We start from the raw sequence: 25,890 nt of genomic DNA on the forward strand, positions 1-25,890 counted from the left end.
AACGTGAGGGATGTACAGACAATTCATTTTTTTTGCTTTAACCTTCTTGCTCTTGAAAGTATGTCCTTTCCCTCTTTCAGTGGTCCACATATTCCCACTGCCCTCCCAGTCAAGATAGTTTAAAGAAAAGCCACAAGCAGAGTAATGTTTTTCTAATCATTTTTCCACGCTCCCCAGAGGTGGAAGTCACATGCGTTGCAGATTTACATGATCTTTTAAAAGATTTTTATTTAGCTTTCCAGATCCCACCTGGAGGAGGGATGGTCTTCAGTGGCTGCATTTGCACAGGGCGGGGGTGGGGGAGCTTACAGAGGCAGTGACCCTTAAACTCACCAGGGGATCTCTTTTGAATGGGTGGCTTAAGAAACATTCTGGTTTGTTTCAAGAGCATCTGTATATCAACAACATATTAACAAGATAAAGAAACTTGAAAACATTAACATGTAGTGACACTTTCGGTCTAAATAAAGATTTTTTTTTTGCTAGTGCATTCCCCAATTAGTCATTGTTCCTGTCAGGTTTTACTATAAGAAACAAATGGCACATTGGCAAAGCACATCATTTCCAGATTGATTTTTTAAATCACTTTTTGAAAGCGTGAGGGTGGTATGCTTTCACCCACAATAGCTTGTGTGTTCACTATCTGATACAAACCAAATTTACAGTACATTGGAGAGGGTCCTAAGGAGATCCTGACAGGATTTTTTCTTTTGATCAAATTTTTAGCAACAGCCCTTTAGAATGCCTTCTGGTCTGAAACAACTAAATTTATAAAATATGGGAGGGGATCCTAGGATGGAGAGTGTTGGAAGAAACAAAAAAACTCAACTCCATTAATCTTCCCCACATTTTCTTGTTTTCTTTTAGCCTCACTTAGAATTCTTGGAACTTTGACAATGCCCCTTCAGGAGGAATCTGTTATATTTTTCATAGATTCAGGGACAAAAAGCAACCTGGAAATTTCCCCATAAACAAAAGTTATTTTTACTGCGATTCTGTTGCCTCATTCAAAACAGGAATGCCTCCTTGAAGGATGTGGTGACATTTGTCTACATACAGATGACACATGACAGAGTCCAGAAAAGTGTCATTTACAACATAATCTTAATATTTCCAAGCATATTACAATTTGTAAAAGTCAAGGGTCAGAGACAGAAATACAAATAAGGATTCACAGAGACCCTCTGCAACCTCATCTTACTACTCTGTTTCTCTAATAAATAAAGTTTAATTCATAATAAATCTTCCAGAAGTCATTAGAAACTGAAGATCACATAAACATCTTTTCCAAGAAGCCCTTGTGGATTTTCTGTTCTGACTGCAACATTTCCCATTTTGGAGCATGTTTCACGCCAAAAGCACTCCCCTAAGGGGAGGGGGGGGACTGCATTATCTCTCACATCATGCTCAAGAGAACAGAATTCCCCTAGGGAGGAGGCAGGAAGAAGGGTTTTTCCCATCTATGTTTGATCCCAAGGTAAATAAAAGATGTTATGAGCTTTTTCATACACACACACACACACACATCTTTAAATAGAAAATGTCTCTAAATAGACAACAGCCAATCCCTTTCTTTGTGTATTTACTTGAGATGGTGGAAGAGAAACAAGCATGTTGGCTGTGCAAGACTTGCTAACAAAGAGAAGCAAGGAGGATTGAGGAAGATGGACAATTATGATGTCACATGCTTCACCAAGTCACAACCAATCCCAAAAATGGAACAGGAACAATGCATGACAGATCCTCAGCACGGAATTGAGGCTAGCAGGACACAACAAGGCAATGCTACACACTAATTCCATTAGAAAGTGATCTCTGATGAACAGAGATTACCACCTTACTGTAAATCCCTAGGCAAATACTGTTGTAATAGAGAAAAGGATCAGGACAAGCTATGAAAAAAATAGGCTATGAATATTCCCTTAATGGCAATAAATAAATAAATGATAAAACAAGAGTCAGCTTCTCAGTGTCTCCTACCATTGAGTGAGTGAAGTAAATAAGCCAGGCTCCAAGATTTACAAGCCTGCTTTTCTAAGCTTCCCAGCAACTGCTGAATTCTGTACAAGCCATAGGGAGTCAGAATGAACATGGGGTTTCCAATGCCTGTCCAGCTGGGGCTTCAGGTTTCTCTGTTCTCCTCACTCGCTCATGGCGAAAAAGGTTCTGTAATGGAGAACGTGGGCTAGCTGCCAACCCCTTTGCCTTGGGAACCTAAGTTGCACACCTTCGCACCTACAAACAGCTTCCAATCAAAAGGATGGATGAAGCCAGCTACCGCAACAAATTCAGGGCACACAGCACACTGAACCATCGTCATCTTAAGGGCAAACACACACACAACCCCGCCATAAAAACAGTACCTGATGAGGGCAGTTTGAGGGAATGGAAGAGTGGGCTTTGTTTCTCTCTCTCTCCCCCCACCCCCAGGTTCTGAAGGCAGGATGTGAGCTCTGCCTATCCCTAGGTAGGGATGGTGGAGCACTGCACAGGTGCTGCTGTGGCTCAGCACTGGGGAAGGGTGGCTGTTGTGACCAAGCATATAGGGGCAGCAGCAGCTGCTGCTGACTGCCTGGCAGCAGTCCATTGTAAATGCCTCTCTTTATTTGGGAGAAGAGCGGCATTAGGACTAGACTGAGGGGGGAGAGGTGGTAGCCTGGCAACGAACTGAGTAAGAGAGAGAGAAAAGGTAAAAGACTGAATAAGAGATGGAGCTGGCAGGAGTAAGATTTTTCTCTCTTTGGGGGAAGAGAAGTAAGAAGAATAATTAATTTGAGGGAACACAATTTTTTGGAGAGGAGAAGTCTACAGGGAAATGCATTTTTAGAAGGAAAAATGATTTGGGGACTATGCAGGAGAGAAATGAATCTGGAAAGAAACATATTTTCAGCCAAGGACTAGAGAAGCAGTACTAGGCTTGGCTCTTGCATAAGAGCAATCCTGCTGTAAGGTCTCTCTAGTACAGTCCAACATTCTGTTTCCAGCAACAGTAAACCAAACACCTCCAAGCTAAGCAGAGCATGAAGATGATGTTCACCACACAGTTCCTGGCATTCAGAGGTATACTGCTTCGGAACATGGAGATTCCATTCAATGCTCAGCACTGAAAGGAGGCGCAGAGGTGGAGCAGCTTTGGATAAGTGGGGTGGGAGTTTTGCACAACACCCACTTCTTTGGAAGAGCCAGCTGCAGAAGGCAGAGAAGGAGACCCATTCAGTGCTTGATTTCTAAAATAAGAGGTAGAAGGTTTATACTTTGTGCGATACAAACAATTTACGCTAATCCAACCGAGGGCAGCAGGAGAAGGCCGTTACCTACATGGAAGAGGCACTCTGCACCTGCTCAGAGGACTTCAACCGTTTTAGCAATCCTCCCTAGTAGCTTGCGAGCTCAGATTCCCGGGGGGCGGGGAGAGGAATAGAGAGCTGGGTGGGGCATCTACATTGACAGCCATGGATCTTCCCGTCAGGGGCACCTGACTGTGCCCCACCACGACAGAAGTAACGAATTCTCTCGCTCGAAGGAGGTAAACTTCAAAAGGCAAAAGCGGCTGCACTGGATCTGCGGAAAGGCGAGAGGAGTATACCACCCCACCAGAGCTTCTGAGTTACCAGGAGTAGGCTTCTGAGCATGAACAAAGATCCTGGAGAAAAACCCAAAGAGCCGGATCGCAGTACATCTAGTTAGAACAGAAGAGTTATACCTCCGCAAGAGTTCGGAAACAACAGTAAGGAGAGAGATACTACTACTTCCAAGATAAAGCTCAAGAAGAGGGAAAGCAACTCACCGAAGTAGACGGTCTTGTCACACTTGGGGCACTTGGATGCCATGATAGAAGCACAGGGAGAGCGCCTCTACCACCGACGGCTCCCGACTTATGCACTCCTCGCCTGCCCGCCTGCCGGCCCCACCAGCGCGCCTCTCTCAGCCGGTCCACCCACGCCGCCTCTAGTCCCGCCTCTCGCGCTCGTCCATTGGCTGTGCTTTAGACTGGAGGTGGTGGGAGGAATCTGGGCGGTGCCGCCCCCGCCCATGGGTTGGGAGGTAGAGAGAGAAGCGAGACTCCTTAGCTGACGCCTTCCTTAGGATAGGCCCGATAGGGAGGAAGGCTGGTTGTTCCTTGGACTTCTCTGCTACAGAATAGAATGGCTTCCAGCGGGGGGCCCCATTCCCGCCTGCCAACAGAGCAGAGAGCGATCGGTAACCTGCTTGCTACTGCCCGGCCGGCAGCTCTAGGTTTCCTTCAAAGAGACGCGGGAGTAGGAGAACGAAGGGGAGATGGCTTGTGCTTCTGTAAGAGTAGCCGACAGTTGCCTCTGTCTGCCGCCACTTCCTTTCTCTCGCTGGCCCGTCTCTCTCTCTCCCTTTCCGTCTGACATGGCGGAGAGGATTGGGCTGTCAAGGCTGCCGAGAGTGGGCTAGGAATAAGTGGACGCGGCGGCGGTGGCGGCTACTGCTGCAGGGAGCTGCGCCTAGTCGTCCCCACCCATCAAAAGAACGTCGGCACGCAAGCCAGAGAAGGCGCAGAAAGCTGCTGTTTTGCAGAAACGCCTGCTAATTGCGCGAAGCGGTGGCTCTTTCAGTTAGCGGGGGAAATCAGATGTCCCCATTAATCCCAGCGTAGTATCCTTTCCGGTGGCAGTTGCTGGTGTCTCCTCTGTGGGTTTGTTTTTTAAGATTTGCGAACTGTTCCGTGTTCCTTTTGTTGTGTAGACCGCTTTGAGGACGTTTTGGTTCTAAATGGTGATGGCCATATAGCGTAGAAATTGCTATTTTGCCATTTTCCGTTGGTCTGGAAGAGGATATGTGCCTGTGGTGGTCGGAAGGAGATTACGTAGCATTGAACTTTTTTTTTTTTTAAATTGAATTTTCTATTTGATTTATTGAACATAAGACAATAGAAACAAAACTGACAATAAAACTTTAACATCAACAGATACATATTTTCACCTTTGCCTAAAATACCTCAAAAACATCCCATATTTGAAAACATTTTAACAGATATTAAAACCTTAATTACAAAGGTCACGTTCCAATACCTTTAATACCACACTAGTGACACTCTTCCCCAGCTGCCCTGCACTATGCCAGCACACGTGGCCTCTGTGCATGCATGGCAGTCATTTGCGTGGTCAGCATGCACCTGCTCTCTAAAAAATGTTTTATATTTTAATATTTAACGATATATAAAATATAAAACATATTTTTTAATATTTCTGTTCTAGTTAGGCATGTGCATGAATCATAGTTTGTAGCACATCCCCTGCATCTTTAAAATGGAGGAGAGCAGGTGCATGCTGACCATGCAAATGACTGCCATGCATGCACAGAGGCCACGTGTGCCAGCATAGTGCAGGGCAGCTGGGGAAGAGTGTCACTGGTATCCCAAGATATCTAGAAGGACTACTGCCGGTTCAGGAAGTGGTGGCGGGGGAGGGGGTATGCACCTGCTCTCCTCTACTTTAAAGGTGCAGGGGATGTGCTACAAATCGCCTGTCGAATCGCAATTTGTGCACATACTTAGTTCTAGCATAATTTTTCCTACATATATCTATAGAATCTTAAAACGGCATCCAGTGTTCTAAGAAGAAACACCTTTGTTTGGGTGCATAGAAACTTTTAATAGATATTCTAGTTTATCTTGAATTATCAGATCCCATATTATCTCAAACTAGTTGCATTTTTGGAGGATGCTTTGTTTTCCATGCTTTTGTCACAAGAAACTTTGCAGCAGCAATCAAAGCAAAACTACTTTCTCAAAAGAACAGACATATTGTCCAAAATATTTAATAAGACTTCAATAATAAGGAACTCTCATTACCACGATATCTTTCACATATTTAACCAAGCTATAAAGAATATGTAGACATGTCCTCCATATATGGAAAAAGTTTCAGTACTGCCATGACAGTTCTGTTATCCTGGGCCTTAAAAACTTACCTCCCTATCAAAATCTCATTTTGTAAAGATGGCCAAGCCTCCAACAGTGCCCCACCCCCACCCTTTCACCAACTCCCTTTCACCACTACCCCTTTCAAGACTTCCCTTCACAAACATTTCCATTCCTGGAGAAATAACAATCTTGAGTCACAATGACTCCCACTATTATTGGTACAGCCTCTTAAATGGATACTTCTGCCCTTAAAAATGGGCATGTTGAGAGGCAATACTTATTTTAGTTTGATACTAGCTAAGGAAAGTCCTAGCAAAGCATCCTGGGAAAATGCAGAGCTGACTATAAATGTTTGGCTGACACACAAGCCACTGAAATTTAGGACTATCCAAATGGTGCCCTCCACAGGCAAAGTTCCCTCATTTGCCACCTTCACCACCACAGTATAGATTTGTAACATTCTATCACTATGCATGGCTAATGTTTGCCAGTTAGCCTTCTTCCCGGGAGGCTGGCATCCCTCCAATGCCACGAGGCTCATTTATCAAAGTTACCATATGAGACATCTGCTCCATAGGCAACAACAGACTTCTTTGCTGCTGCCCAACTTAGTTTCCTTAGTTTGCCCCTGCCCCCTCCAGTGCCCCAGCTCCCTGCATTCCCAGCAACCCCTCTCTGCTCAGATGGCCGAGCTCTTTTCTAGTAGCTTTCAGGGCAGCCAGCCACTTCTTTCTTTAGCTCATCCAGTGTTTTTAACAGGATTTGCAAAGTATTATCATGACACCAGCTCCCCACCTCCTTGATACTGAGGTAGTGCACCTGAGTTGAAAGCTCCTTACTACTAAAAACCTCCATCTCTTGAGAGAACTCTAGCTTACTGGCCACCCTCATGGCCTCATTCAGGGTAGGGGGCTTGGCCGGATGAAGAAGTTGTATCCTTTGCTCCCTTCAACCATGTTCCACAAACTGATTCCTCACCAAATTATCTTGTACCTCTGCGATAATATCTTGATGAACGCCTCAGAGCACACCCCAAATGCCTTGGAGCATACCCAAACTCACAAGGGATTTTGCCTATGAGCCAATACTACTCTAAACACTACCTCTAAACGTGGCCACTAATTGACCATAATCCTGCCTTACTTTTCTTAATTGCAAAGATGGATCTGATCTGTAAACCTAGCTCTTGGGCCAGAAGGCTGCCCGGACTCCGTGGAGGAGGCGTAAACTGGGCTTTTCCAGACCAATATTTACAAGCACATACTTATACACACTTCCTCTCTCACATGCTCTCTCATGACATGCACAGTGCAGATACAGTGCCTGTTGATACAGCGCTCAACCCCTGAAGACGGAGGTACTGATTGCAGGGGAGTGGGGGTCAACATGTTGTAGATCTGCCTGTTCTCATTGGGGTTACACTCTGAAAGATCAGGTACGTAGCTTGAGAGTGCTCCCGGATCCAAAACAGTCTGATTTTTCAGCAGGGGCATACGAAGGTTGGAGTGAGCCCAGAGATGAGATTTTAAAATTGGCCTCTCTTGCCCCACCTTCTCCTGGCTCCATGTCTCTGCCAACTATCCCAACTACAGTTGCAAGGTGTAAACAACAGCAGAACCAACTAATACAACAGTATCAATGAAGAACTTTAATAATTGCACATATCCCAACTACAGTTACAAGGAGAAAGGAGGTAGTGAGTAAATTCCATATTTATGGACTAAACATGCACAGAATTGGGCTTTGCAAGATGCTGGGTCAAAAGTAACTAATGCTTAGAATTATAACCAAAGCAAGGCAAATCTGATAATGCCTGAATTGTCACTTTGCTGTATTTTGGGTTAAACAGGCACAAGATTGGCTCTGCAGCTTAAGATAAACTTCGCAAGAGATGGTCAGGTACAGAAATGAAGGATTCGCTTATATGGCTGATATAATACTGGCCCCATCTCCAGTATTGCCCCCAACCCACAGAGAAAGAGAAGTGTAAGCAGTCTCCTCCAACTCTCTTAAACACTTCTGTTCATTATTCCTTTCTTCCCCATTATGCCTACAATTTGCTCTTGAAATACGTTTCTTTATGTCAGCCTTCAAACCCAAGCTCAAAAGTCCACATCTTCCATGAAGCCCTTGAGACTCTTGGTCCTCATCTCCCAATGGAAAAACACCATCCAAACTACATATAATTCATAAGCTCACATTTATTCTGTATTAGTCTTGTGTCTAACCCATCCACCTTGCTAAATGTAGATTGTAAGCTCCTTGGGATAGATGTGATTTATTTATTTATCGTATTTTAATACCCCTAATAAAAATGTCTTCAGGTAGTTTGCAAAATAATTTACATGACTCGATGGCGCAACTTTACTTTACTTTACTCAGTAAAGCACCATGCACACTGGTGGCACTGAAACACAGGCAGCACCAAAGAGAGAGGGAACACTCCCTCCAGACCTGCACTGTAAGCAAACATTTAATATATAGCAGCAGGCAGCTAGCAGAGGCCTGGGCCAGCTCTTATATATTTGGCTCAGCCTGTGGCAATGTGAGTGAAAATCAAGAAGGACTCACAGAAATGCTGTGGCAGTGACACAAGTTCAAACTGTGAATGAAACACATTGGCTTTAATTACTTCAAGTTAATGGTGACTTCTGAAATGATGCCCATCAAATTATCTGGGGTTGAGTTTATTATAGTAAGGTCTCTCTCTCTCTCCAGGAAGAAAGCCACCTTGATTCAGCCAGTTGCCAATAGCAATAAGTAGAAGGAAACATCAACAGTGAGAAGTGTCTACTGTGTCCCTCCTTTGCTACTGCTCCCAGTTGCAAAGGAGGGACACAGAGAGCCCAAGCAGAAATGCAGGGAAAACCCCAATTTAGAACACACACACGGAGAGAGAAAGAAGGAGAGAAACGAAGGAGAGAAACACAGAAAGAAGGAAAGGGGAACACAGCAACAACAGGAGGAGGGGAAGGACTTCTCCAAAGTGGTGGGTGCTACCCCAGGTCAGAGAGCAGTCAAGGGCAAGCTGTTGCTACTCTGGACTGGAGCGTCTTTTCAATTATCCCACTACTCTTTGAGCCGGGTCTCACGATCAGTGAGACCCGGTTTAGAACTGTGAGCGGCAGGGGTGTAGCAAGGTTGGAGTGGGCCCAGAGAGAAGAATTTAAAATGGGGCCTCCCTCACTGAAGCTCAGCTCATGAAGTAAAGAAATCTTAAATGAGGCTGAATAGTGGTAACAAAAAGCATAGTTGTGTGTGTGTGTGTGTGTGTGTGTATAACTATGCTTTTTGTTATTTTTATATATATATATATATATATATATATATATATATATATATATATATACACACACACACACACATAGAGAGAGAGAGAGAGAGACCTATGTGCCACAATACAACATCATCCTAAATTATTTTTTAAAAGGTTTTGTAAATTGTGGATGATGCAAGACATTTAATGGTACTAGAGAAAGACATGCTGTTCTGATAGCTCCAGGTCTTAATACTCACATCAGTTTCGGAGGAGGAATACAACTGAAGGAAGCCCAGGTGGGTGCGCGGCTGGGGGAGTCAGTCATGTGACTTGCCTCTGGGGGCCCCCCCAAGGCAGTGGGCCCCCAGACAACTCTCTCCCCTTGCCCTATTATAGTTACACCCCTGGTGAGCGGGGAAAGAGCCCTGGGCAGCCAGATTGGCCGCCCACATGATTGCTGGCTCCATGATGGAGCCGGCAGGGGCTGGGGAGCTTGGGGGCCGCGTGGCCCCCAGAAGCTCCAGTATGCCCTGCATGAATGCGCAGGGCATACTGGGGAGACCCCCCAAGCCAGGAGGCCGCTTTTCACCTCCTCTCCGGGGGTCTACTCGCTCGGCAAACCCCTGCTAAGGGGAGGGCTACAGAAGCGGGTGACCCGCTTGTAAACCACCGGGCTCGCCTGCGAGCCCGGTGATTTACATGATCAGCAAAGATCAGGCTAGGCTGTCCTAGCCTGATTTTTGCTGATCGTGAGAATAGCCCCTGAGTCTCCTTTGTTCAAGTTCTGGGAGGGATGTTCTAAACTGGGTTTTTTCCTGTGTTTCTGCTTAGGTTCTCTGTCCCTCCTATGCAACTACTCAGTTGTAATTTGAGGGACACAGAGAGCCCAAGCTGAAATGCAGGGAAAACCCCTGATTGAGAACACACACACACACACACACACACACACACACAGAGATCAAAATGGAAGGAGAGAAACAGGGAAAGAGGGGAAGGGAAGGGAACGCAATGCAGCAACAATAGGAGGAGGGGAAGAGGCAAAAGTGGCTCCAAAGCTGTGGATTCTACTGCAGCAACCGGAGAGCAACCAAGGGAAGGCTGTTGCTTGCTGCTCTGCTCTCTGGACTTGAGCGTCTTTTCAATGAATGATCCCACTACTCCCTGTCTCCTTCGTTCAAGTCCTTGGAGGGGTGTTCTAAATCTGTGAGCAGCAGGCTGTACTTCTGCTACTCACAGCGCACCAGGCAGGCAGGCTGCTGCTGACCTGCCCCGCTCTCGCCCGGACGGAAGAGAGAGGGTATGCAGGCACAGCTGGTCTTGCCTTTTGAAGGCAAGGGAAACACGCCCCCTCCCACATTGCTGTCTGTGGCCCACTGGCAGCTGCAGGGCGGACAGGTGCTGCGGGGTAAGTGTGTAGTGGCTTGGAGTGCTTTTTATCAGCTTCGGTTGTACACCGCCCAGAGCCTCTGGATGGGGCGGTTTATAAATGTAATAAATAAATAAATAAATAATATGTCAGCTATGCCCATTTCTAGAGGTACATATGCTGGTAACCTCCAGGCTTGACTACTGTAATGCACTCTACAGGGGCTGCCTTTGTACGTAGTTCAGAAACTACATCTGGTACAGAATGCGGCAGCCAGGCTGGTCTCTGGGACAACATGAAGGGTCCATATAACACTGATTTTGAAAGAATTGAACTGATTACTGCTATGTTTCTGAGCAAAATACAAAGTGCTGGTCATTACCTATAAAGCCCTGAGCTGCTTAGGTTCAGGGTATTTGAGACTGCTTCCTTTGTCATGGACCCTGCCACCTTTTAAGATAATCTGGAGAGGTCTGGTTATGGTTGCCACCGGCTTGTCTGGTGGCAACTCTGGGCCAGGCAACTCTGAGTAGGTGCCCCAGGACTTTTTAATGCACTCCCTGTTAAAATGAGAGTGTCTCCATATCTGATTGCTTTTTAAAAGACCCTTAAGACACATGTGTTTCCCCAGGCTTCTACTTGAAATTAATTTTAAACTGTTTAATTGCTTTAGCCTGTGAAATTGTTTTAATTGTTTTACTCTGTAAATTGCTTTTAATTTGTGAAACTGCTTTAAATGATTTTATGTTGTACTAGCCAACCCACACAGAGCATCTGTCCACTCTTCGGGGGTGGCTGTTCCCCCCTTCCTCCCACCCCACTCTCTCTTGCCCTCCGTCCCCCTCCCACCCACCCCCTCTCTCTTGCCCTCCCTCCTGCCCCACTCTCTTGCCCTCCCTCCCCCTCCCTCCTGCTCCACACTCTTGCCTCTCTCCCCCTCCCTCCTGCCCCACTCTCTCTTGCCTTCCTCCCCCTCCCTCCTCCCCTTCCATTCCTCCTCACCCTCCTCCCTGCACTGAGCATTTTACCACGGTGGGCGGCCATTTTTGACTGGACCTCACTGCCGCCACAGGCCCTCCTTACTGGATGGTGGCCAGCCGAAAAGGGCCCCGCCACCACCATTCCTCCTCCCGGGCGGCGAACAGGGAAGTCCTGCTGCCCGTTTCTCTCCCACCCTGGCCTCCAATGGGCGCCGATGCTGCGCCCTGCCACCCATTTCCCCCTGCCGCCTCCCTCCTCCATCAGCCTGGCCAGGCTTTGCCTTTGCTGCCGCCTCTGCCTCCTCCCCCTTACCTGGGACAGCAACCAATCCTCCTGGATATGCCTCAGCCTATCAGGTGCTTCCGCCGCCCAGCCAATCAGCTAGGCGCCAGGATGCGCATTCCAAGGCGCACCCAGGAGAATTAAATATATAGATTGTAATTTGGACTGTATACACACCACCTCCCCACTAAGTCCTGCTATGCTGCCTCATCGAGGTGGTGGTGTTCCTGGGAGGGATGAGTGAAGTATGCCAGGAGGTATACTCCCAGTAGGGTCATACAAAGTGCATAGGTCATCCCAGCTGTCCAGCTAAAGCAAGCAGGCACCTATATTGGGCAGCAGCGATACTGGAAGGTGCAGGAGGCAGATGATCATTTCAGTGACAATGACAAAGGCATCATTTCATACTGCGTGGGAGAAGGCAATGGTAAACCACTCCTGTATTTTTCTTGGGAAAACCACACAAATAGACAGTATAGAATGATTGTCAATATAGTGCTGGATGATGGGCCCCTTAGGTCGGATGGTACGCAACATGCTACTGAGGAAGAGCTGAAGATCTCTCAGAGTACCAATGGTGTATATGATGCAGTTAGATTAAAGCCTTTTGGACGTCTAGCGGCAGATGTTGCCATGTGGGAAAAGAAAATCCGGAGCTGCAAAGACAGAATTACAATGGGAACATGGAATGTAAGAAACACGAATATGGGAAAGCTCAACACAGTGAAAGATGAAATGAATCAACTACAGATTGACATCTTGGGCATCAGTGAATTGAAATGGATGGGAATGGGACACTTTCAGTCAGAAAATCACACCGTTTACTACTCTGGACACAAAAAATAAAGAAGGAAGGATGTTGCTTTCAAAGTCAGGAAGGATATAGCAATGACAGCATTTGGGTACAATGTGGTCAGTGACTGACTAATATCCATTAGATTGTTGGGAATTCTCTCTGGTAAGAGAATTCCTTTTTCATTATAGCAGAGTGCACAGAGGCACAACACAGCAGAATTTGGTTAGGCATGCATGTATGCTGAGAGTAAAGTAACTTGGAGCCAGTTTATAGTTTCAAATCAATATATATGGCATTTATTAAAGAACTCCATTCTAGATAGGAAAGTGAGGAGTTAGGATCTCTAATCTATCTATCTAGCTGGATGCAGATGGATTCTGCATCTCTGCACACATGGTGCAGGGAGAGCAGCTTGCTTGTATGTTGCAAGGTAGAAGAAACAGGAAGAGAAGGGAGAGAGGAAGGAAGAAGTGTCCCTGAGATTAGCTATCTACATTCCAAAGGGATAGTGTCAGAGCAGTAGAGAAGGGATGACCAATGTCTTGACCCTCTAGCCCTCTGACTCACTAGTCTGTCCTCCACTGTCTTTGAGACAAGAGACAGCGCAAAGTCCTTCACTTCCAACATAGATTTCATGGGCAATGCTGTAACATGACATTTTTTCAAGTCTATGCCCCAATGACTGATGCAGAAGAAAAGGAAGTTGATGAGTTTTATGCTCAAATTCAGTCTGAAATTGACAGAACATGCAAGCAAGCTGTGATGCTGGTGGCTGGAGATTGGAATGCCAAAGTTGGAAATAGTAAAGAGGAAAACACCGTTGGACTATGGCCTAGGAAACAGAAATGAAGCAGAAGAACGGCTTATTAGTTTCTGCCAAGTCAGTGATCTCTTCATTGCTAACACATTCTTCAAACAACCAAAGTGGTGCCTATACACATGGACATCACCAGATGGAGTATACAAGAATCAAATTGATTACATTATTGGTGCAAGGAGGTGGAAGAGCTCAGTTATAATAGCAAAGGTATGGCTGGGGGCCGATTGTGGAACAGATCATGAACATATCATGTGCAAGTTCCAAGTCAAGTTAATGTGGGAAAACAAAGGTATCCAGTTTCCACGATATGATCTCAAGAATGTACCCACCATTTTCAAGGAGAACGTCAGGAACTGCTTGGAAGATCTGAACCTCATTGATAGGGAACCAGAGGAACTGTGGAATGAAATCAAAGAAGTTGTTAAGGACGAATCTGAGAAGAGACTGCCAAAGACCAAGAAACAGAAGAAAGCAAAATGGATTTCAGAACAGATGGTAGAAATTGGCAAGAAGAGGAGAGAAGCCAAAGTCAAGAAAGATAAAGACCTCAGGAAGGAACTTAATAGGGAATTTCAGAAAGCTGTTAGAAGAGACAAGGAGCAGTACTACCTTGAGGATGGAAACAGACACGGAAAAACAAGGAAAGTTTTCCAAAAGATCTCTGAACTTCGAAGGGGGTTCTAACCTTGAATTGGTATGTTAAGGGATGCCAGATAGTAACTGATTCAGAGAAGATCAAACAGAGATGGAAGGAGTATACTGAAAATCTGTACAGCAGGGACATCAACATCCAAGAGACTCTAGAAGATATCCCCTACTTGCAAAAACCTCTAGTACAGGAAGATGGAAGTTAGATCAGCACTCCGATCATTACCAAGCCTTAAGGTTACAGGAATTGATAGAACAGCTACAGAAGTATGGCAGGCAACAGAAGAAGAATCAGTCAAGGCTCCTATGCCAGCAAATTAGGAGAATGAAACAGTGGCCAACAGATTGGAACAGTCTACATACTCATACCAAAGAAAGGAGACTTTATTAAGACTTTGTGCGAACCATTGCACAATATCCTTAATGCTAGCAAAATAATGCTCAGGATCATCCAATGTAGATTAGAGCCCTACGTGGAAAGGGAAATGCCGGATGTTCAAGCTGGTTTCGAGGTACAAGAGACATCATTGCTGATGCACACTGGATAATTGAGAAAGCCAAAGAATACCAAAAATAAGTCAATGTGCTTTATTGACTACAGAAAAGCCTTCGATTGTGTCATCCATGTCAAATTGTGGAATGTTCTTAGGGAAATGGGCATCCCAGAATATCTCATTGTTCTCATGAGAAACCTATACACGACAGGAAGCCACAGTCCAGACAGAATATGGTGAAACAGACTGGTTCCAGATTGGCTAAGGAGTTAGAGAAGGCTGTATACTTTCTCCATATGTATTCAACTTATAAGATATACTGAGAGAAGCTAGACTGGAAGAAGATGAGCATGGTTTTAAAGTTGGAGGAAGAAACATCAGTAATCTGGACCATGCCGATGACACCACTCTGATAGCTGAGAATGCAAATGATCTGCAAGTTCTAGTAATGAAAGTCAAGGAATGTGAAAAAGTGGTGCAAAAATGAAAAGAAAAAAAAAACAAGTGTAAAAATGGGATTCCAACTAAATGTAAAGAAGACTAAACTAATGACAATGGGTACAGCAACCAGCCTCAGAATTGATAATGAAGACACTGAAGTGGTGGATAGCTTCTGCCTTTTAGGATCGACCATCAACAGTAAAGGATCCACCAGTCAAGAAATACGCAGTAGACTAGCATTTTGAAGGTTTGCAATGAAGGCCTTGCAAAGGATATTTAGATGCCATGACGTATCTATACCTACAAAGATTAGAATCGTTTGGACAATGGTTGTTCCCGTGACACTCTATAGATGTGAAAGCTGGACTTTGAAGAAGCAAGACAGAGAAAGTATTGACGCTTTTGAACTTTGGTGCTGGAGAAGACTTTTGAGGATACCATGGACAGCCAGGAAAACAAACAAATGGATCATAGAACAAATCAATCCAGAATGTTCACCTGAGGCACAAATGACCAGGCTCAAATTATCATTTTTGAACACATTATGCGAAAACCCAGCTCCCTTGAGAAGTCCATAATGCTGGGAAAAGCTGAAGGAAAGAGAAGAAGAGGATGACCAGCAGCAAGGTGGATGGACCCGATTATGACAGCATTGAATGCACAACTGAGATACCTTAAAGGCCAAGTTGAAGACAGATCATCGTGAAGGGAATCTATCTATGTGGTCGCTAAGAGTCGATACCGACTTGACGGCATTTAATCAATCAATCAGTACAGCCAGGGGTTGAGCCACCATTGGGCCAATGGATTCAAAGAACCCAGGCCGCACCCAATCAGGCGCCACGTCTTGTGGCCCCGACACACACACCCTGTGTCTGACGTCAGTCTGATGCAGCACCAGCCTTTTAACTCCTGAAGGGAGGAGCCAGTGTGGTGTAGTGGTTGGAATGCTGGACTAGGACTGGGGGACCCGAGTTCAAATCCCCATTCAGCCATGATACTAGCTGGGTGACTATGGGCTTGTCACTTCTCTCTTAGCCTAGCCTACTTCACAGGGTTGTTGTGAAAGAGAAACTTAAGTATGTAGTACTTGACGGGCTCTGGGCTCCTTGGAGGAAGAGCAGGATATAAATGCAATAATAATAATAATAGTTTAACTCCCGAATGGAGCCTCAAGACTCTGTTCAGGAGCCAGACCACACACCCCGCATCTGACATCAGATGTGGAGGCGGGGTCAGTGGAGCAGCCACCGTGGCCGCACATGGGCCACCGGCTGTCCCGCTCCGTGCCTGAGTACACCGCCTAGAGATGTATATATTGGGTGGTATATAAATATGATAAATAAGCCCCTGGTAAGCTTCACTGGCTTTCCCTTGCAGGAGAAGCCCCAGATTTGTTGCTTTCATTCCCTCCAGATAGCCATTCCCCTCAGCTGCCAACTCAAATTGTTCAAACAAATCAGTCCATACCTGTCTCTCACCATTACAGGAAGAGGGGCCTAATAGTGGTTTGTTCATGTCATTATGTGACGCATCACATGCAAAGGGGGCATGGCCTAGAGCTCTAAAGAGCCGGAGGGAGCTCTTCAGTCTCATTTCAGGGCAGGCTTGCTGCGTAAAAACTGCTCTTCAATCCAAGGTGTGTTCCTTAAGCTATTTGGTGAATGGATCATGTCGGCTCACTGTAGCTATTTGATTCTAGTTGGGAGAATAAGTGTGAGTTGGCTGGGAATGTCTTCTGTAAGGAACTGCGCCTTTCATGAGGATTTAAGATCTCATGTGTGATCATAAAACTGCTCAGGATTACCCAGTTAAATCTCAGGCCTTACCTATGGAAATTGCATTAAATTCTATTTAACTTGGTTCTAAGTCAGATTCATTATAAGGAAGGTGTTGTGGCACATAGCCATTTGATATTCATGCAGTAATGAAGAGTGAAAATAATTGGCTGTATAAGTAGCGTTTGTCCGGTGCACAACTGACTTGTCCTAAGTCATGAGAATGCAGACTAAGCAGTCCCCTGGCCTGATGTTTTCCAGCATGTGATGGCTACTAGTGAGGGATCATTTTAGATCTAAAGACAGCACCTGTTATGTATTTTTCTGTTTTTTTCATTCTCTTCAAGATTTATTGTCAACCCAAGGGAATTAGTAGGGGTGTGCAATTCCGATTTTCAGTGTTTCGATTCGGATCTGAATCGAAACACCTCCGATTCGTTCTGTAGCCAAATCTGGCCCCTCCGAATCACCCTGGATTCGATTCAGATCCGAATTAATCTGAATCCGAATTGATTTGGATAAAAAAAAGGGTCCTGGGGCCAAAAGAGTGGGGTAGGGTGGTAGTACCTATTGGGTGGAAGCTACCACCCAAATTGCAGAGGAATTGGCCAAAGGGCCGATTTTTGGTGAATTTTTGAAGTTTTAGTGTCTTTGGGGCAGATTGGTGGCAAAACGTGGGATCTGGGCCAAAAGGGTGGGGTGGGGTGGTATTGCCTAATGGGTGGAGGCTACCACCCTGATTGCAGAGGGATTGGGCAAAGGGCTGATTTTTGGTGAATTGTAGAAGTTTACGCGTCTTTAAGGTTTTCCCCCATTAGGTATAATGGAGGGTGTATCGCTTCACGTCAGGGGGAAAGGGGTGGCCTAGAGCAGTGTGGGGTTGGTGGTAGTGCCAGGTAGGGGCAAGGAAGCTACCTGAATTTTTTCAAAAGATTTGGGTAGAGGGCTGATTTTTGGTGAATTGTTGAAGTTTACGTGTCTTTAAGGTTTTTCCTCATAAGGTATAATGGAGCTTTCAGCAGCCCCATAAGTGCACTTGGGGGGTCCTGGGGTGGCCAAGAGCGAGTGGTGGTGTAGTGCACATAGGGTGCCAACCACCCCCATGGGTTTCTAACCCATGGGGTACAGGGTTCTGTTGCTTCTGAGGTATTGAGTGTGGATTCTATGATAGCAAATGAGATTTTCAATGAGACACCATGAATCCACTCTCATCTTATTTGCTATCATAGAATCTACACTCAGAACACCTCAGAAACAACAGAACCCTGTACCTCATTGGTTAGCAACCCATGGGGGTGGTTGGCACCCTATGTGCACTACACCACCACTCGCTCTGGGCCACCCCAGCACCCCCCAAGTGCACTTTCCCAGCTGTGATCAATTATGTCCATTGTTACAAATTGTGCTTGCTTAAAACTTGCCCTCCATTTCTTTGGTCTTTGAGGTCCAAATATAGGAAGGATGGAATGCCTGACACCAGCAAAGATACCCCATATTGTCCTTGTTCTCTATTGCCTCATGAAGCTTCTAAGCTTTACTGTATTGCTAGAGAAAGTCCCATTATGTTGCAGGCCCAGATCGACAGGAAGAAACATACTCTCACATAATTCAGCAGGGACCAAACAAGGGATGGTTCGGTTTGATCCCAAACAGTCGAACCGAAGCTATGATGCAAACAGAGCTCTTAAAATGCTGAAATAAAGCAGAACAAAGTGAAAAATCCCCCCCCTCACTTTCCACAGCTTTTGACCTCCTGCAATGCTCTATCTGCCAGCAGTCAGAAAGAAACTGAATGAAAGGTGCTCCAACTGCTTCTTTCTAATGGCTGCACTGTTCGTGCAAGAGGCAGAATTTCGGGATGTGCCAAAACTGGGGACCACACAGGGCTAAGAGGCCCAAAATGAAGAAATCCCCCGTGTCAGACAAATGCATAAAAGTCTGAAGAATACAATGGACTATATGTATCTTATTAAACCTCTTTATAGCTGGGGGAAGGCTGGGATAGCGTCAATGGCAGCAAGTGGAGGAGCAGGTATGAACCTGCTCTCCTCTGCTTTAAAGGGGCTGTGTAAGCCCTTGTTTTAAAAGGGAAGTGCCTGTGATTCGCTTCCACGGAGCAGTATTTATCATCTATTTGAGGATATCCACATTGGTGGATTGGACATTTTTAGATAGTACATTGTTTGTTCCTTTATGACCCATTGGGCATTTATTAAGATTGTAAAAATTGATAATTGTGGTTATTATTTTACATATCTATTTCACTCGCTATCTCCTGATGTATGCACACATGTGAACATATAGCTGATTTATATCATTCAAGCTATGTATATATATTTATGTTTGTATATTTAGCATTTTGGGATTTCGTATACTCTACTGTTTATTTTTACTGTTTATAGTGTTGTGATTATTTCACTATGTTGTTTTTAATTTATGTATTATAATGTTTCCAGTTTATACTTGTGTTTTTGGCATCTTCGGGGGAAGCCATTTTCTTTATTATCTAGGCATTCTCTCCAGAGAGTCCTATAAAGAGGTTTAATAAGATATATATATAGTCCATTGTATTCTTCAGAATTTAGGGATGTGCCAAAATGCTCTCTGAATCACAGGCACTTCCCTTTTAAAACAAGGGCTTACACAGCCCCTTTAAAGCAGAGGAGAGCAGGTTCATACCTGCTCCTCCGCTTGCTGCCATTGACGCTATCCCAGGCTTCTCCCAGCTATGCCCAGCATCCCTTGTGTGGCGTTGGCACACACATGGCCTCTCGGCATGTGCAGTGGCCATTTGCATGGCCATCAACCATGCTAGCTACACAAATAGTCATGCATGCGCAGAGGCCATGTGTGTGCCGGCACCACAGCAGCTGGGAGATGCCCTGCCGACGCATGGGCATTGCTGTGGGGAGCACAGGGATGGTGGCAATGGCGGCGAGCGGAGGAGGAGCAGAACTGCTCTCCTCTGCTTTAAAGGGGCTGTGTAAGCCCTCAATTTTAAAGAGAAGTGCCCACGATTTGGACAGCTGAATCACATTTTGACACATCCCTAGCAGAACTAGAGTACCAAGTGGAGCTTGGAATATTACCAATGATGTTATTGTGCGGGTGCAAAATCCATTTAGTGTGTATACAGTGAGGATCATGCAAAGGATCTGTTAGTTGAGTGCACTTATAGATTGGGACTCATACCACAAATGGGTAAATATCATTTGTAAACACCTCAAGCATTGATTTTGGAACTTGAAACTTTAAAAGATTCCCTTTGAAAGATGACATACTTAAAAGAGCCAGTGACGTAGATGAGAAGATATGGGGCCATAATCAGGCATAATCCTGTGATCAGAATCTATCAGGCCTTCCCACAGGTAGTGCTGGATAAAAAGAAGTGTAAGAGATTTTTGACACCCCAAAATCCCCGCAACCAGGAATAATTGAGGGCTCCAAAAATCCTCACACTAATGGAGAGACCGTGGGTTCTTTTTGATGGTCCTGGCTGTCAAGAATCCCAAGACCCAAGAAGACACGAGGAGAAGTGAAAAGATTGTATTTAATCAAAACAGATTTATTTTCTTACCAATATTCAGATGAAACACAGCATACAGCACGCAGCAAAATTACTTCTCTCACACAAAGCAGTCACAAAACTAACAGCCTTGAGACACTGACAGGACAGCCAGACCCTTGCGGTCACAATATACTATACCCCAAGGGAGCCTCGACTTGTTCCTCTTTTTGCTAGATGCTAGGTGCCGTCAAATTGATTGATCAGATCAACTTCCTCCTTTCCTCCTCTTATGTGCCGTGCCTGAGCCACCCTCCCTGAGGGAGGGAGCCTCCCTTCTTGGATCCCAATAGGGGATTTTTGTACCATTCTACGATTCACCCACACATTGATTTTCATAATTCCTTGATGATAATTGGTCAAAAGGGGTTTTGACCAGCTGGCCTATAATTCAATTTGCTGATACCCTTGGCATTTAATATCATTGGTCAAAGGTGGCCTGTGCGTAAGGGAACCGAAAGGTACAGAGTCTGGGCAGCACCAATCTTTCCAAGCGTGAAGTTTGTGGTTAGCATACTCTTACTTTTTAGACTATGCTTTTCAGTGAAAAATGAGGAAGTTTTCCTGAGTTGACAGGCTGGGTCTCTAAGATTAGACGAGAGAGAAGGTGGGGGCTTTCTTGAACAGTGAGCAGGAAATTACCCACTTTGCACTCTGTATAAGCTCTGGAGGTGTGTGCTAAACTGTAAAAGGATATCTAATCTGAACGTAATGTGGGAGAATGGGACTCCACCGAGGTGGGAGTATGTATATGGAACCGTGAAGAGGATATCTAATTTTGAGCACAATGCGGAGGATCTGGGACTTTACCTATATGACAGCATTGCTCATGGGTTTATGCTAAGATCAAGGCCTAAACTGTATCAAGCGAACAGACTCATGTCAAGCATTTATCTAATACAATATGGCTAACCTATCTACCGGTATGCACTTATTCAATATAAAATTGATCCCAATTGGATCTTACAGAAGGCATCTCTGACTGCTACAAGTCTTGCATGGGGGAAAGGTCTGGACCAATTTTTCAAATATTCTGTGCATAGTGTGTCCATGTTGGCCTGCCTGAAAGGATTAATATGACATAATCACTTAGAGGTCTTTCACCTAGAGTAACACAAGGGATTGATCCTCAAAAGGAAAATGGTATAGTAGCCAAATCTCCTGTTGAGTTTGCAATCTTTGAAAAATGGACTTACAACGCCCTCTATTGTCAGCCCTTGAAATCTACTTGGTATGCACAAAGCTTTTTCTATTTGTGCATTTGATCTTCTGTCTGTAGTGCTATGTGACATTTATTATACTGCTGAAGTAAAGCTGGCATTTCTGGTTATGGTTTCAAATTGGCCACATGCTTATGTTACTATGACTAAGATTTGAAGGTTGTCTTTGCATATGTTGCAGTCTTAAATTTCACCTACGAATCTTGGGTTTTGGATCAGAATATGCCTGCAAAGTGGAAGAGAGGGAGTATTGGTTCCTATGAAGGGGGATTTGGAGAGTATTATTGTCTTCCCTTTTACTTGTGTTGGATGTTTTTTGTTTGTTTGAATTCTTATTCATTACCATACTGCCTGAAAAGTAATCTTGCAGGTGGAAGAGGGTATGGAGCATGGAAGTTGAGATATTTGAATCCTATATTTGCAGAACTTGGTTATAGAGCTCCTTAATATGATCTCTTGGACTGTAAGACGTTTGACCTTAAAAGAAGTCTTTTGCTAGCACAAGGCTTTTGAGATTTCTTTCTCTTTACATGATAAAGGCTTCTCTTGGATAAAGCGTTATTTAAGGAAACCCATTTATGTTCTTCAGGAGACAGGCTCCATAAGGACTGGGTGGTTCAAATTCTTTTGGCTAGAGAGTCCTCTAAGGCAAGAGGAGTGGTTGTTTTATTTCATACATATGTAAGAATGATATGATAGCAGTGGACTGGGCAAGTAGATTCCTGATCATGACTATCAGAATTCAGGGGCAAGGCTTTATTGTAATTAACATAGCCTCAGATACAAACACATCTAACTTTTTGATGATCTGATGATGTACATTGCCACATGTGAAGAGAAAAAATGGGAGAGGGGAGATTTAATTAGATAGAATTAAATTCTATTTAATCTAATTAGATTTTTAATTAGATTAAAATAGAAATTAGATTAAAATAGCAATTTGTGTTGCCCCAATTCTAATGATGATTGCTTTATCTATCAAGTTGTTCTGGTACAAATGAATCTGTCTATTTTGCTTTCACTATAATCTTAATTGATAATTACAGTCTTCACAAGGCTTCAGCCTTAAACATTCATGTGTCCATCTTAATTGGGGTTGATTACATCATCACAAACTACACTGTTAACTATAACTGTATCAAATTTGGTTCAAATCAGTTAGCTGGTCCACAAGATGGTCCTTCTTGCACCTCAAACATTCATGTGTCCTCCATCTTGAATCAGGTTGGATGACATCATTACAAACTATGCCATTGAGGCATCCCTAAATGTCCTTACAGTGTAGCAAATTTGGTTCAAATATGTTAAGCAGCTCACAAGTTAGACTTCTTGCGCCTCAAACACATCTGCCATCTTGAATCGGGGTGGATGACATAATTACAGACTACATCATTGAGGTGTCCCTATGTGTCCCTACAGCTGTAGCAAATTTGGTTCAAATTGGTTAGGCAATTCACAAGTTAGCCCACTTGTGCCTCAAACGTTCACCATCTTGAATTGGGGGATGACTTCATGGTGCTATTGAGGTGTCCCAATTTGGTTCATATTGGTCCAGGCACTGCAAAGTTGATATGGGGACACACACAATACTGGGTGATCTCATAAGCTTAGTTTCCTTAAGGAGAGTAGCCTAACAAAAAGAGAATACATGTTTCTCTCTCTCCCCTTCCCATGCTGCACCCACTCACACCATATATGTAACCTCTTGGTTAGATTACATTTTGATATCTATGAATCTAACTAAATTGATTCTAACCTCTAAAATAGGACCTGGACCCATTCTGCTCATGCCCCAGTCTATATCACTCTTTCTTGATTTCTCCCCCCACCCTAGATTAAATATCTCATTTTAAATACCGCATTAAGACCTGAGGCAATACCTGATTGCACTGAAAAAAGCAATGCTCAAATTAGATATTTTTTAATTCTCAGTAATACACCAGATATTTCCAAATTGTTATGAGATGTCTTGAAGGCATATATGTGAGGCTATATTATTTATTAAGCTACTTATAAAAAGAAATCTTGTATAATCTTGTATTGATAGAGAATAAAGAATAAAGAGAATAAAGATTCTATAGAGATTCTATAGATTCTATTAGAGAATAAAGATTCTATCTCAAATTTTGGGAAAATCCTCTCCAGAGATCAGCAGGAAGGAATTATTATTATTATTATTATTATTTTTATTATTTTAAATAGTTCTGGTTCAATAATTATTATTAATAATTTCAATAGTAAATTGAAAGATATGAAAGGCAAGAAGCTGATGAATGAAAACACCAAGCAGTATCTGATCCAAAAATACCATCTAGATTCAAGGAAAATGAGAGAAGTCCTGAAAATAATAAAGCAGCAAATAACAGCAGTGTCAAAGAAGATTAGCAGATACTAATTTGTAGCTAGAATTACACAACACAGGCAGAATCTCCAAATCCAGTTGAATCAGAGATGTTTCTACCAAAGCATAGAAGGAGAAACTGCAAGAAACGTAGAAACACCAAATAAAGAAGAAACAGTGCAATTCTGGGGGAGATTGTGGGACAATCCAATAGATTATAATAAAAAAGCAGGCTGGGTAAAAGAGGTCGAAAAATGTAACCAACAAATGCAAGATCTAATAATAACACCAGAATTAATAAGTTAAAGAGCAAAGAAAATTAAAAATTGGACTGCACCAGGTGACGATGAAGTGCATGGCTTTTGGCTTAAACACCTAACAAGCCTTCATAAACAACTATCAAAACAGTTCAATCACATTTTGCAAGGAGGTGATAGTTAACAATGGCTAACAACTGGGGAAACTCATCTCATAATGAAAGACCCAGCAAAAGGTGTGAATTCTGAGGTGTGAATTCTCATTCTATCATAGCAAATGAGATTTTTTTCAATTAGACAACTCTCATGACCCCACTTTCACTTTTTCACACTTTCCTTTAGTATGAATAATATGAGGAAGTAATCAATTTAGCACACTTCACCTTATGAAGACAAACCTCATAAAAATAAATTCACCAAAATTCACCCCTCTGCCCAATCACTCTTAAATTGGGGATGGGTGGTAGCCTCCACCCATTAGGCACTATCTACCAGCCCACCCCACTCCTTTGGGGCAGATCCACTTTCTGCCCCCAATCTGCCCCAAAGATACCCAAACTTCAAAAATTCTCAAAAAATCAGCCCTCTGCCCAATCCCCCTGAAATTGGGGTGGTAGCCTCCACCCATTAGGCACTACCACCCCACCCCACTATTTTGGGGCAGATCCACTTTCTGCCCCCAAACTGCCCCAAAGTCACTAAAACTTCAAAAATTCTCAAAAAATCACCCCTTTGTCCAAACCCCCTGAAATTGGGGTGGTAGCCTCCACCCATTAGGCACTACCACCCCACCCCACTATTCTGCCCCAGGCCCCACTTTCTGCCCCAATCTGCCCCAAAGACATGAAAATTTCAGAAATTTGCCAAAAATCAGCCCTTTGCCCAATCCCCCTGAAATTGGGGTGGTAGCCTGCACCCATTAGGCACTACCACACCACCCCACTCCTTTTGCCCAGATCCCATGCTATGCCCCTGAACTGCCCCAAAGTCACTAAAACTTTAAAAATTCACCAAAAATCAACCATGAACCGAATCACCCGAATTTTTCGGGTCCGAAATTCGGGTGATTCGGCTCATGCCCGAAAAATATCGGGGGACATCGGGGGTGATTCGGTTCGGCCCCGAATCACCCGAAATTGTTCATTTCGGGCACAGATCGTTCTGTGCCCGAAATTTTTTGCACATCCCTAGTTGGCGTATCAGCTGAAGTTGATAAAAGGCACTCCCGAGCTACAGAGGCCACTTGAGCCTCTAATGACAGTGCTGGATTGATGAGCACCCCCAGACTGCGAACCTGGTCCTTCAGGGGAGCACACAACCCCATCTAGAACCCCGTCTGAACATCATTCACCCAGGCAGAGGAAACCACTAACCAACAGTACTTCTGTGTTGTCTGGATTGATTCTTAGTTTATTCATCCTCATCCAGTCCACTACTGTATCCAAGAACCGATTCAGGACAGTCACCGCTTCACCTGCGTCTGATTAAAGAGAGAGATAAAATTGAGTATCATCTGCATATTGATGACACCTCAAGTCAAATCTCCTGATGACCTCTCCCAACGGTTTCATGTAGGTGTTAAACAGCATGGGGGGAAAGAATAGAACCCCGAGGAACCCCGAAACATAGCTGCCAAGGTGTTGAGCAGTAATCCCCCAGCACCATCTTTTGGAAACGGGCCTTGAGGTAAGAATGGAACTACCTCCAAACAGTGCCTCCCACACCCAACTTGGCCAGCCTATCCAAAAG

The 25,890-nt window shown here is 44.2% G+C and overlaps 2 protein-coding genes across 3 annotated transcripts in view; one reads left to right on the top strand and one right to left on the bottom strand.

Moving 5' to 3' along the window:
* The window catches only part of LOC128324209 (cysteine-rich protein 2), a 52,523-nt gene extending 48,555 nt beyond the window's left edge, over nt 1-3,968 (bottom strand). For both annotated transcript variants that reach the window (XM_053248471.1, XM_053248470.1), the window contains exon 1: nt 3,788-3,968. In XM_053248471.1, the coding sequence (XP_053104446.1) occupies nt 3,788-3,830 (43 nt within the window). In that variant the 5' untranslated portion in view covers nt 3,831-3,968. The remainder of the gene's footprint in view (nt 1-3,787) is intronic.
* Nucleotides 3,969-4,075: 107 nt separating this feature from the next.
* The window catches only part of LOC128324210 (uncharacterized), a 54,453-nt gene continuing 32,638 nt past the window's right edge, over nt 4,076-25,890 (top strand). The window contains exon 1 of the mRNA XM_053248474.1: nt 4,076-4,200. The gene's annotated coding sequence lies outside the window, so the exon portion shown is untranslated. The remainder of the gene's footprint in view (nt 4,201-25,890) is intronic.

The sequence above is a fragment of the Hemicordylus capensis genome, chromosome 4 (assembly GCF_027244095.1).
Source record: "Hemicordylus capensis ecotype Gifberg chromosome 4, rHemCap1.1.pri, whole genome shotgun sequence".
Classification (NCBI taxonomy): Eukaryota; Metazoa; Chordata; class Lepidosauria; order Squamata; family Cordylidae; genus Hemicordylus; species Hemicordylus capensis.